Source organism: Pteropus vampyrus, unplaced genomic scaffold (genome assembly GCF_000151845.1).
Source record: "Pteropus vampyrus isolate Shadow unplaced genomic scaffold, Pvam_2.0 Scaffold404, whole genome shotgun sequence".
Lineage (NCBI taxonomy): Eukaryota > Metazoa > Chordata > Mammalia > Chiroptera > Pteropodidae > Pteropus > Pteropus vampyrus.
The window spans coordinates 1,562,218-1,576,295 of record NW_011889185.1 but is presented as its reverse complement, the minus strand read 5'-3'; the positions used below and the strand labels follow the sequence as shown (position 1 = coordinate 1,576,295).

The 14,078-nt window shown below is 34.6% G+C and overlaps 2 protein-coding genes across 6 annotated transcripts in view; one reads left to right on the top strand and one right to left on the bottom strand.

The window, feature by feature from the left end:
* CASK (calcium/calmodulin dependent serine protein kinase) overlaps positions 1–14,078 on the top strand; it is a 412,162-nt gene that overhangs the window by 241,691 nt on the left and 156,393 nt on the right. The gene's annotated exons all lie outside the window — the stretch shown is intronic.
* Positions 3,441–8,948, bottom strand: GPR34 (G protein-coupled receptor 34). Its single transcript, XM_023523711.1, has 2 exons — positions 8,856–8,948; positions 3,441–4,778 (listed from the first exon to the last, which is right to left on the bottom strand). The coding sequence occupies exon 2, from the start codon at positions 4,697–4,699 to the stop codon at positions 3,560–3,562; it is 1,140 nt and encodes a 379-aa protein (XP_023379479.1). The 5' UTR covers positions 4,700–4,778; positions 8,856–8,948; the 3' UTR covers positions 3,441–3,559.

Below are 14,078 nucleotides of genomic sequence, written 5' to 3'. Positions count from 1 at the left end.
TGTAACAGGAAAGCACCTATACCAGAATTGCCAGCGATATTAATGGAAGGCATTAAGATCTTTTGGTCCAAAAGTTTGCCACTGGGTAGAACGTGAAAATAAAACACATCAGAGTGATTACCATTCCCACCTGAGTTCATGCTATTGAGCCAAGTTTACAGCGAAGGTGCCTTGTCCCCATTTCAGGATGCAATGTGGTGACTTGTTCGACCACTCTGATTACACAGAACAAAAGCAAGGGTAAGTAAGAAAGCAAAGAAACCTGAATACCTAGCATAAATGTCGCAAGGCCCCCAGAATCCATCAACTTATTTTAGTTATAGTTTAAACAATCTCTCTAGCAGTGAATACTAAAGAATGCCTACTATGTGCTGAGCAAGGGACATTGGACAAAATCACTACAAAAGAAGATTCAGGGAAACTGCTCGGGGAACATGGACCATAAAGCAAGCAGCCTCCTTCCCCTCAGCTGCACATATCTGAGTAGACCTGAGGGCATTACTGTATTGGCACATGATTGCAGGCAGCCTCTAGTTGCCACTCATTATTAAGGCATTGAACGTTCTATAAAAACCAAAACTTCTATTAAAGGGATATGAAGGACACCTAATCCAAACTTTGTTAAATATTTGAAATGCTTTGCTACCTTCCCAGCCTGCTGGAGATTCATATCATATTGAGACAGTTCTATTAGCAAATAACTCACTGGCTTTCTACTCCATTTGAGATCTGTAATTATAAGAAAACCCTCTCTTAAAATTTGGTGAAACACACTGCTTGCAACTCCCATCGTTCACTGATCTTTCTGCTTTCTCTGCGAGGCCACACACACACACTCATGCTCTGTCTTTCCTTATCTTCTGCTTTAAGGTTAAATAATCCCATTCTTTTGACTGTCCTTCCTCTGGCATCCTGTAGGGTGCTTGCTCTGAAGAGTATTGTTCTGACCACAAAATAGAATGGGTTTGTTACCATTACCCACTTTTTCAATTCTGTCATAAACATTGCTGTTATTAATGAAAGCTAAAGCTAATTTACCCTTTATGAGTTACTTTCTCCCACTTCCTTTGATCCAGATCAGCTTCCCCTATTTATCTTCCTAGTTTTGATGTTTACCTTTAAGCTTCCGGCCATCCCATTTTATGTATTTCCCCTGCCTTTTCTGCCGGTAAACAAAATCTGTTATGAGCTTATAGGCAGGTTGATGTTTATCAAAATTTATCTTATCACAAATATCATAACAAGAATTAGCTCAGTGAACTTTTTAATTTTTTTAAGAATGCCATTGTACAGGGCTCTATAGGGATCATCTCAGTTAATAAAATTATGAGACAGCTTCTAGAACTATGAGTATATTTGTTTCTTTTAATATTCCATAAAACTAATGATAATGATAATGTAATGTAACCATGCAAACTGTATGTTTACAATAAAGACATGTAGGGATATAAATATTTACCAGTAATGTAAAAAAAAAATTTGATTTTGAGAACATGAGGGAAAATCAGTGTTATATTTAAAATATAAACAAGTACTGAATTTCAGTTAGGTGATATCTGTCAACAATGTCAAAACAAGATAATCAATATAAATTTTATTACTTTTTTCCGAGCCTCTAATTTTTCTGCAAATTTCCATTTTCTCAAATATTTCTTGTTTTTCTTTAATGTAATTCTGCTTTAACCTATTCTTTATTTGACCAGTCGTATGTACTTATTGAAATACAGCTAACTGAGCACTAATTGTATACAAAACTCATTAAAATAAATTCAGCCCTAACAATATTCATACTCTTGAATATTGATGTCTCAGTCAGTGGTCTACCTAAAGTTTGAAGAAGTATTCTGACTATAAATAATTCTCATACTCTGTGACAGAAACTTATGAATGGATCCTTGGAGTTTGTCATAACATGCTTTTACATATTTAGTCAGTGGCATCCTGGTTCTATGTGTGACCAAAGAACAAATGCCAGCCAAACTTGAGAATGGTTGCCTTAATGACATCTCCTGATTACAGTTGTATGATGTCTAGACACATTAGCTAGGAAAGAAAAAATGAAATATACCCACTTTTTCAATTCTGTTAAGTATCCCTTCCCTCCCTCTTTTCTGTCTCATTCAGCCATCCATTTATTCACTCATTCATTCAATTATTCAGTGGATATGTGTTGATGATCTGCTGTGTGCCAGGCAAGGCACTGAACTCTGGGGAATCAGTGATAAATAAGATCCCTTTCTCTTAGCACTTACTCTCCAATTATTTTTGAACATACATGAAAATTTCAGAATTTGTTCCTTTTAATTCTAACCTACAGGTTTTCTTTATTATTGTGAAACATTTCAAATACTTAAATATACCAAAAATAATATAACAAATACCCATGTACTACCACATAGGCTTAACAGACATTAACATTTTGCCATGTTTGCCTCAAATCTCTCCAGATATAACCACAGACTTTCAGTTGGTATGCATATTGTGTATATTACCATGCATGCTTTTTATTTTTATTGCACATCTACAGATCCATAAAGAAGATGGTACTGTTTTATGTATTTTTATATTTTACATAAATGATTTCATATGTTACCCTTTTGCAGTTTGTTTGTTTTTTATTCAACATTGTTTTTGAGAATTCTCCATGTTGATGCATGCAGCTGTGGTTCATTTCATGGAAATGCTGCATAGTACTCATTTTGTGAATAAACCACAGTTTATTTCCTTATTCCTTTGTTAATGCATACTCACTTAGGTTGTTTCTAGTTGATTAGTATTATGAACAGTTTTCTTATATACATGTTCGAGTGGTTCTGTAAGATGTATGCCTAGTAGTGGACTTTCTGGGTCATAGGATGAGTACGTCTTCAATTTCGCTCTATCAAAGTATAGTTCAAGATGGCTAAACCATTTATAAAACTGTTTTAAGTAAGGTGCAGTTTTAAGTCCTGTTGCTAGGCTATTGAATTCTTAGCTTATCTGTTGTTTGATTTCACTGCGCAGTATTTAAATTCTTTCCATTTTATCTAGGCAATGATAGATAGTAAATGACTTCATTTTTTTTAGGATTTTATTATCATTTCATCTGTTATAGAGGTTTAGGCCTCAATGAATATAGTGGCAAATTTACAAGCTTTTTAAATAACAATCAACATATATTTTCTGACATTTTAAGCCGGTTCTCAAATCATTTAGATTACTTTTAAACACTTTAAATTAGTATCAGGTGCTTGATTTTGTGTAGCTAGTGACTTGAGAAACTATGACATTTCCTTTAATTATTCTGTTAAAGCCATACATTTCACTTAACTTTATGATCTATGTCAAGAATGTTAGCTTAACAATATATTTTGAAAAGATTTTACAAACAAATTTAAAATCTAGGCATGAGTGTAAGCTTTTCTTTTTCTTGAAATATTTTACAATTAAGCAAATGAAATATCAAAAGTAAGAAAAGAGCTTTGAGAAGATGTGAGCTTTGTAAATGCTAGAGCTTTGTTTTGTAATTTTTAGTTCTGCAAGGAATTGAGAGGCTTTTAATATGTTCGCTGCAAATGCTTTAAGAAGTAGGCTGAATTTTGGCTGCAGCAGATGCATCATTCAGGGAGTATCCTGGTTTAAATTCTGAAGTGCTTTCACTCCTGCTAGATTCCCCTTGAAATCTTCTAGAAAGAAGTTGGCACATTATTTTGCGGATATTACTAGACATCAGGAAATACATGACTGGATCTAAGCAGCTATTGAAAGATGAGAAAACCAGCATGATCTCATTGGTTTTGTGAACGATTTCCTTCCAATAACAAGATGACACATTTAGCTGTAAAGAAATATAGACAAATCGGAAGGCATGATAGGGAACAAAACATGTAGTAAAAATGATAAGCACAATAAAAGAATTTCGGGCTGTAGTGGCATATTTACCAGAATTAGGAAATTTTGACCTCCTTTTAGAAATCCTCAATAGATTCTTGCCAATCTTAATATATGAAAGGATTATTAGTAGGAAAATTAGCCAGAACATTACCACAAGAATCAAATTAAAAATTGCTTCTCCTTTTGCATTATGCTTATCTCTATAATGGAAACACATTGTGGAATTATGGCCACCTTTCTTAAGAGTTAAAATAATCATAGTTAAAAATCCAGCAAGAGCAATTGTCCATACTGCACAGCAAACATAAACACTTTGTTTGGTTGCTATTGCCTTCCGTTGTTGTATAGACCGATTAATTTTTATGTAGCGATCCAAACTGATGAATCCAAGCAAAATAATGCTAATATACATGTTCATATAAAATAGTGTTCCCACAACCTTGCAAAGAATCACACCTAGTGTCCACTTGTTTTGGTTAATATGATACATTATTCGGAAAGGGAGGCAGAAGATAAGTAAGAGGTCTGCAATGGCTACATTAAGGAGGTAAATCTGAATGGAATTTCTTTTGCGGTGGATACCCAGAAATACATAGAGGGCAATTATGTTTCCAACCAGTCCCACAATGAAAATAACAGAGTAAAATGCTATTAACACGCTAGAGAGTACTTTTTCATCCATGGGACAGGCAGTAAAATTTGATGCTCCTGAGAAGTTGTATGGCAGTTGGACATTCTGATTAGGTACAAAGCGCTCTTCCTGGGAGGAGCAGGGCCAGCTGCTGACCGAAGTAGTCATCATTGTTATGGTGTGACTTCTCATCATCTTCTGTAGGGATCAAAAAGTGAAGGTGCCAAATGACATGTCCCTCGTGTGTAGCTTTTATAAGATCTTCAGATTTTTCCTACAACAGAATGCCAAACATTGAATCATTTCCTATTTTAATAACAGTTTAACTCCTAACATAAATAATAAATGATTTCTTTTCAGACATCATGAGAAAGTTTACTTTTATCTTACTTTGGACCATTTGAGTATCTACAATATGTTTGTAGCAGCGTTATGGTTTTACAAAACAAGCAGCAAATATAATAGAATCTTATGGGCTGTCCTGCTCTAACCTTTCCTCTGGCTATGATAGATGTTCAAGGTTTGTTTTATTTATTACATTACAATAAATAACTGAACTGTGAAATCATCTTCCCTTAGGGAGATTGTTATGGGAATAGAAATGGAAGCGAAGAGAAATGACAACTCGTATTTTTCAAAGATGAGCGTCATTTTCCCTAAAGGTTGTTATAGCCGTAAGTGAATGGGGCCCACTTCTGGCCCCTGCCCAGCTTCCTGCCTCGAATCCTTCCCTCATATGTAGCATTCATTCATTCATTTTGACATATGTTGCCACTTGGCATGTGACAGGTAAACTATAGCAATCTCTCATTCCATGGTAGGAATAGATGAAAGAGTCCTAAATTTCTTCCTTTTCAACCTAAGACCAAGTTGGGCATATTAAAACCATTTGCCTACAGGGGCATGCAATTAACATAACATGCCAAGAAAGCATAGCACCTTCATTGTTAGGCAGACTCTTATAACACTGCACAGGAGAGCAAAGAAGCCAAACAAAACCAAGTTAGTTGACAACACCGCCACCGACTCAGGTCAGAAAGTCTCCTGACCTAGAAGCATAGAGTGATAATGTAGCTGGGAAACAGATGTGCATCCAAGATTTTGAAAGTAACTATGCCTTGAGATAATTTGAGACTAGAACCTTATAAGAAGATAGTGTGTGAATTCCACTTGTTTGTGGAGAATTTTAGCAATGCCACTTGTTATTAGCTCTTTCCTGGGCATTGCCTGCTATGAAGAGCTCAGTCTGAGAGGTCATCATAAAGAACTAGAAGATGTGAGGAGAAGGTTCCAGGAAGTCACATTCTTTTCTTAGAGCGACTGCCCTTTTTCTCTGCAGCAGCCTCTTAGCAGGTGTAACATAAAGACATTCAGAGCAAGGTTATCAGAATCAGATGTAACTAACTCTGTGACCTTGGGCAAACAATTTAATCTCTTCTAAGCCTCAGTTTTCTTGTTCGTAGAAATTAAAAATGTATATGAAGGACTTAAGTCTGGCACATAAGTTGTCAATCAAAGTTAGCTTTTTAAAAAACAACTTTTGACTAATCTCATTTTAGTAAATATTTCGTACCTGGCTAAGGACTGCTTGGAAAACAAAGGTGAAACAACGTAGAGACGCTGCTCTTGGTAGACATTTTTGTAGCCATGTGCATTCAAACTCTGAATGCAGTAATATAAAGTAAATCCAAATTATAGTAATTGATTTACTGATTTGACATTATACACAAAGAAAAATATTTGGAAGAACTTAGCTTTCTTAACTCTACCTATAATTTGATCAAGAAGAAACCATTTCGGTAGAAGGTGAAAATTAGTTTTAAAACTTCGTAACGAGAGAAAATTGTTGTTACCAGAGAAGAGGAACTGGTGAAGAGGAAGTTATGTAATCCTTGGTAAGAGTCTTTCTCCAGAGTTCAGGGCAGTGAAGGGAAGAAGGTAGGAGGACAGAGTCTAGTCTGCCATGTGCCTCAACTGCAGGAAGACAGATTTCATAAAGTTGATAGAAACTTTCAGGCATTTTTTTGTGTGTTATGAAATTCTAAAAGGAAAGGGCAATCTAGGAAGAATGGCAGGCTGCCGGAAATGAAGCTGATAATGCATTGGGGATTAGTAGAAAGGTGAAGGGCACCTGTAGAGGGACTTGCATTGTATGGTTACAGAGGGAGCTGGCAGAGACGCAGGTAGAATCATCTCATAGCCACTGATGACAGGGATCTGAGGCATGATAAGTGATGTGATTTGGAGACTTCAGATAGCTGAAATGACTTTAAAAACTAGGGGTTTTTTTCTTCTCCCATACTGTATTTTAAACTCTATTAGGGTTAGGAACCAAATCTATTTTGTTTGCCTCTGTGTATCAAGGGCTTAGCACAATAAATGTTGAATGAAAGAGGGAATTTAGTAGAAAAGTCTAAAGTTCTACATGTGGACAGTAAAATCAACTGTTCAAGTATAGGCAGGCTTTAGCTTCATTAACAGAAACACAATCGCAATTGACTACAGTTGCCATATCTGTAGTGTGATGTGGCAGCAACAAAAACTAACCCCTTCTTTGGCCAGATTCATAGATACAGCTTGTCTTGATGAAAATTATTATTGCTAATCTGGTTCTGACCCAAACTGGTCAGGTTCCACCTGGAATACAGTGTTTAATCCCCAGCAGCACACTTAGAATAGGCCACGGAGCCAATGGGGAAGAGAGGCCAAATCATGTCATAGGAGTGGGTTGAAGGAGATGTGAATGCTTTACAAGGCCTCGTGAGTGTCTTCAGAAAGCAGAACAACCATTGAGTAGAAATTGCAGAGACAGATGTTGCCTCCTTTTAAGGAAATACTTTTTTAGAATGAAACAATCTATCTTGGGAAGTATTAAAGGTCTTACCACCAGAGATTGTTAAGACTACCACCAACTGAGTACTTTGTAGAAGACATTCTAGTGGTTCTCAATCTTGGCTCCATACTAGAATCCCCTTGATAGCTTTTTAAAGATACCAATGCCTGGCTTCGTCCCCAGATCTTCTGATTTAATTGGTCTGGAATGGGCTCCAGGCAATGGTTTCCTTTAAAAGCTCCTCAGGAGATTCTAATGTGCATTCAGAATTGAACCCTTGAGCTAGATAGCTGAACCATTAACTAATATTTATGTAGCATTTGCTGTGTACCAGGCAATGTGTTAAGCATATTTATGTTATTCATTTACATAATCCTCATAATAACTATGTGAGGCAGATATTACAAAAGAAGTCATGAAAGATCAAGAGGTTATGATCTTTACCCATGACCACACAGCTCTTAAATGGCAGTACCCAAGTTGGGACTCAGATCTATCTGGCTTTTAGAGCCCATGATCCTTTTCACCAAACCTCATTCTTAATCACGTATGAACAGCATTTTCTTAACTAATGATGAGTGTTTTCACATGATTCCTTTAACGTTATCCACATTAGCAATTTTAAGAAGGGATTATGCCATCTAGCTTTACTTGGAAAAGGCATTAATCTTTTTATTTGCTATGTCCATTATAGTAAGTAAATAAGTACAGAGTTTACGGAATCACAAATCATTCGTCAGAATGTTCGGCACTTTTCCCAGAGTATATCTTTTCCGACTTACTTCTAGGCCTGGGAGTTTTAATCATGATGTTTCTAGAAAGCTGTTAGCACAAAGCACATATCCTGAAACCATTTGCCTCAGCTCTAATCAGCAAATAAAATAAACGATAGTTGGAAAAGATCACCAATAAACCTTTCTGGTTTTGCTTTATTTTCAAGCTTAAAGAGAATAAAGCAAAAGTGACGCATTTGTTTAAATAGTAATAGTAGCCATCATTTAGAACTCTGTATTAAATAGCTAATGTCCAGTCATTTATTAACAAATTAACAGATTAAATTCTGTTTTAAATTTAATGGCTGATTTTTGCCTCTTTTACAATGTGTCAGTTACTCACTGTTCTTAAGGCCATTTACTGATGTTTTAAAAACTGCTTATTTGATCGATTAGGAATAGCCAGTGAAGACAGGAAACAAACCACAGGAAATTAGTGGGCTAATTTCCCAGCAGACATTACTTGTGACTCGTGGGCTATATTGAAGTGGTCACAATGGTTTCTAGATAGTGGATGGTAAATGATTTTGTAATGTTGTTACTTGGAATAGCCTGAAGTTTGCAATCTTGTGTTAGTGCTGTGACCACCACCACCACCCTACCCTTATCAGTATTTTTCAACTAGTTCATGTAGGAACTTACAGGACCCAACAGATTCCACTGTGCCCTTCGATAAGCAAAAGCTTTTTAAATGCATTTTGGGTATGTTTGTGAAAACATCACATTGCTATGTTAAAATACGTACCTATTTGGCAATGGTAGGAACCTTTCACTGTTTGTAGTTTGACTTGATAATGACCGAATCATTCAGGCCATGCTTCAAAAACTGCATTAATTGCTGCATACAGAATGAAAATTGAAGCCATATTACTTTAGAAATGATACTATTAGCAGCACATTAGGTTTTGTTATAAACTTAACTGTCTAAAAAAAACATTTTTTTAATTTTAGTTGAAATTGCTTTTCTCTAATATTCACCTTATTTACTTCTGAAACACAAAACTTAAAATTTAATCAGTCTGTAATTACCATAAAATAGTAATAATATAATAAAGAAAACACTATCATTGAAAATAGGGAGATAGCATAACTTAATAAAGTTAATAAGGTATAGATCATTTATAATACATTGGAAATAAAATTTGTTGTATATGCAAATAAATTGATTCAAGTAGATCTGCAAGTCTTTATGGCAATATACAAACTACAGTATAAACCATGTAACATTGGCAATATGAGCTTAAATACCTCCAGTGTCCTCAAGTATTTCAAGTAACTAAGAAGACAGCATCATTTTAAGTCAAGGCGAAGGCATCATTTAAGCAGTTTACTCAAGGTTCTAAAAGCAAAGTGTCACCATGAAACAGGTTTCACTTTTCATATTCAGATAATCAAGTTTTAACTAAAATAAAGGATCATTTATATATTGAAATCAAGGAATACTCACAGTTCAGACTCTCTTGAAGTAAAAGGAGCTGAACGCCAAACTTGCCTAGACACAGACTTGTCTTGATGTGTCAGCTAAGTTCCTCCATCCGGTCATGGTCTAATTGGTTGGGGTTTTCTTTTTTATATTCGAGTGTGGTAATAGTTTTTTTTTCCTTTTCTTTCTTTTTTCAATATGACAACCCTCAGACTTCTTGTGGAAATATTAAAAAGCCCTATCATTATGTAACAACTTTAAGCTCAATGAACACTTAACTTTAGGAACTTATATCTTTTATATGAATACCTTCACCTTGACAATTGTGGGAAGTTTTCCCTTAACCCTCAAAATAAAGAAGTTTATAAATTCTAAGCATAAAAAAGAATTTCAATTTTTTGTGAGAAGTGATATATAATATGCTATATGGACTTTTAAAACATAAGCACTGAATTTCTGTTTCTGGATTCATTTTAGAAATTTAGTTATTCACATAAAATGGCATTCCTGTATTAATGATACTAACATTAGTAATTAATTATTTTATTCTTTAATTTTTTTAAACTTTATTTGGTCTGTACATTATTTTAGTATATTTCATATATTCTTTTAAGATCTTGGATTTATTTTCTAAAACAATCTTATACATTTAGGACTAGATGAGATTTGTGATGGTATTCTCCCCATTTTATCAATGTGATAAATTCTCCCAAGTAAATTGAAATATATCCCATAGTTTAAAGAAAATAGTGAAGGAATTCTGCAGTTTTGTTTTGGTCCTAATTCAATATTTAACCACTATCTGTCCCTGTAGTTTAATGTCATTTTTCTTTTTTTGTTGTCATTTGAAATGAAGAAAAGTTAGTTTTTATTTTCCTCATAATTGTCGCCCTGAAGCTTTATTTATGCTAAGTAATATTTAACTCATTGGGCTTTATCTAACATTCTAATTATTTCGGGATGCATACACTTTTCTGAACATCATATTCTCCAGAACTTTTAGTTTGTTATAAATATGACACACGGGATAGAATATTTTTAAATCGCTAGAATAAAATTATTTTGTAGTTCTTAATTCTCCCCCCTAGAACCTCTAAGAAGGAAGCTGATTACTATATTGGCCTAGTGTGATTACCATATTAGTCTGACAAGAATTGTGTGTGTGTGTGTGTGTGTGTTGTAAAAAAAAATAGCATTATATTTTACCATCTTAATGATTTCTAAATGTACAGTTCAGTAGTGTTAAGTATATTTATATTATTGTGCAACATATCTCTAGAACTTTTTCATCTTGCAAAACTGAAACTCTATACCACTAAGTGCTAATTTCCCCTCCCCATTCCCACCACTCCTAGCAAATCATCTTTCTACTTTCTATGATTTTGACTACTTTAGATAATTTGAGTGGAATCATACAGTGTTTGTTTTTTTATAACTGGCTTATTTTGTTTAATATAGTATCACCAAGGTTCACCCATGTTGTAGCATATGACAAGATCTCTTTAAGGCTGCACAATATTCCATTGTATGTCCACATTTTCTTTATTCATTCATCTGTCAATAGACATTTGGGTTGCTTCCACCTCTTGACTACTATGAATAATGCTGCAGTGAACCTAGGTGTGCAAATATCTTTTCAAGATCCTAGCAGGAATTTTTAATGACTAAATAGGTGTTTATCTATTAGCATTCTATTTCATAAAATCTAAAATAAATATTTTCTTCTATATTATGCTAGTATTTTTCCACACCTACGCCATCCCTTTTCCAGAATACTATTCTGTTTTTTAATCTTGTGTTTCCTGGCCTTACTGTGACCAGATTTGATTACAATCTTTTTCTAGTTCTTCCTTTATGTAAACTTTTTCCTGTTCATTCTAAACTTTCTCCTTTCTGTCTCTATGTTCTTAGCTCATTCCTATATATCCTCTTCCCCTCATCCTTCTTCTTCCTCCTTTGTTGCTATCTTAGCTTTTTATTTATATAAAGATAAAAGTAAAAAAAGAAGAAATAAGTGGATATGCTTGTTTGATACTCTCTATTACTGATATCACTGTCCTCTCTTTCTCTAAATTTCAACCTTGGTTAAGTTCAGATCACCAAACACTCCAAGCCTGAACCCTGCCAGCTAAAATGAGGGCTGCTAGGTTCAAACACACAAGCCTGCTGATTGGTCTTGTTTCACATTCATGACCGTAAACCTCAAATGGGCTCCTGTGCTCCCAGCAGTCTTGCTATATTTTCTTAGTCTGGTGGTTCTCAAGATATGGTTCCCAGACCAACAGCGTCAGCATCACTCAGGAACTTGTTAGAAATGCCCAACCTTATGAATCTCATCTCAGACCTTATGAATCAGAAACTCTGTGGGGTGGAGGCCAGCAAATCTCTGTGATTCTGATGCTAAAGCTTGAGGACCACTGCCTTAGTCAATTCATGTTTCTATTCTTTGAAAATACTTTTTCACACCTTCACTCTTCTCAAACTGTGAACAGGCTCCTCCCCTTCCCCACTCCCACATGATGATCACTTTTTATTTCAAAGTAAATGGAAAATGCAAGTGCTCAGAGAATACTTCCTCATCCTACATCCACATCTGTCTGCCTCTACAGGTGCCTCACTACCCTGCCTTCACTGTCACCAGTGCGTTACATCCCATCCTCTCTCTCCCTGGTCATTTTTTCCTCTGTAGAGGATCTTTCCCATCAGCCCACAAATGTTTCTCTTTAAAAAAATAAAAAAGGAGATCTCTAGTTACTTCTGTGGAGTCATCTATCAAATATATTGTTATGTGAAATTTTTGAATATTTATATGTATTTCCTTATTTTCAAAAAACTCAAAACAATAGAAAGATAAACCAAAAAATAAATGCTAATAATTACCTGTGAAGTGGGAGAGACTGGGAATGAGGAGAGGAGACAAAAGCTGGACCTCTCTGAATGGTATTTGTTTACAGTTTTGACTTGGGAACTATATAAACATTTTATATAATTAAAACACCAAATTAAGTCAAAATCTAATTAAAACCAATTGACCTCACCATGTAACAAATTGAAAGTATAACCATAAGGAGAATTATTTTAAGTGACTTTAAAATGGAGTGGGTTTTTTTACATAATTTAAGACTTACAGAAAAGTTAAAAGAATAGTACAAACAATTCCAGACACCTTTTACTCAGATTCTCCATATGTTAACATTTTCTAATTTGTTTTATCCTTCTGAATGTCTCACTCTTACCTATTTCTTTATCTACCTATCTATATATTTCCCCAAAATAAGGAATTATCTCAATAGCCACAGTAAAATTATCAAAATCAGGGAATTTATATTGAAAGAATACTATTATGTAATTTCTAGCTCTTGATCCAATTTCAATTGTTTTAATAATATCTTTTATAGCAAAAATAAAAACAAGATTATGTATTGCATTTTAGCTGTTAAATCTCTTTGGTCTCCTTTAATCCCTTTAATCTGGAACAGTATTTGAAGAAAATGGGCCAGTTACTTTCTAGAATGTCCCTTTGTTTGGGTTTGTCTGATGTTTTTTTTATTTATGATTAGATCCAGTTATGTCCTTTGGCAATGTTGCTGAGTTCTTCTCAGTAAAGGAAGCACATGCTATCAGTTAGTCCCATTACTAGCAATAGTAACTTTGACAGTAATGTCTGCCAGGTTTCTCCTCTGTGAAATTACTATTTTATCTTCTGTAATTAATAAATATCCTGTGGCGAGCTGCTTCGAAATTATATAAATATCCTGTCACTGGAAACTTTCCACCCACCAGTTAGCACCCTTTGATGGTTCTTACCTGAATCAATCATGATGATAATTGCCAAATGGTGATTTTCTAATGCCAGAATTTATTCTATATTTATTAATTAATTTTCTACTTCAAGGAAAGCTTATTCTTCCCCCTCCCATTCATTTACTTATTTTTTACATCAGCATAAACTGATAAATTCTTACTTTCTTAAACAGTAAAATAATACTTTAACTAGGCATCCCTTTTAGGTTATATCCTAAGGACAAAACCACAAAGAAATCTTAAGCAGCGTACAGTGATTTTGTTGTTACTGGTAATATAAGCATTGTTATTTTTAAACTTTTATATACACACACACTAAAGGATAAAGCAAATGAGTAATTATGTTAATGTCATTAGGTATCAACATTGCTTGAGAAAAAGAAGTAAAAACCCTATAATTGAGCAGGTAGAAGCATCAGTATGATTTGGTGATGTGTTTTTCTCCTTATAAAAAATACATACATTTTTAGCTCTGTTCACTGAAAAATCAAAGCAATGATATTCCAGTAGTAATAATGTATCTACTATGTGGATTACGTAACTTATGTGGATTTATATACCTTTCCCACTAAACAGAAAAGGGGCTGCTTGGAGAAATGCCAATTCCAGATCTGGGGCAAGAAATGAAAAAGACAAGCCTCAAACATCTTGTGTCTGAAAGCAAGGAAGTTATCAGACTCCTAGAGTCTTACAAGAGAACATAAGAGCTGACTTAAAGGAGCTCCAACTGGCTAAAAATGG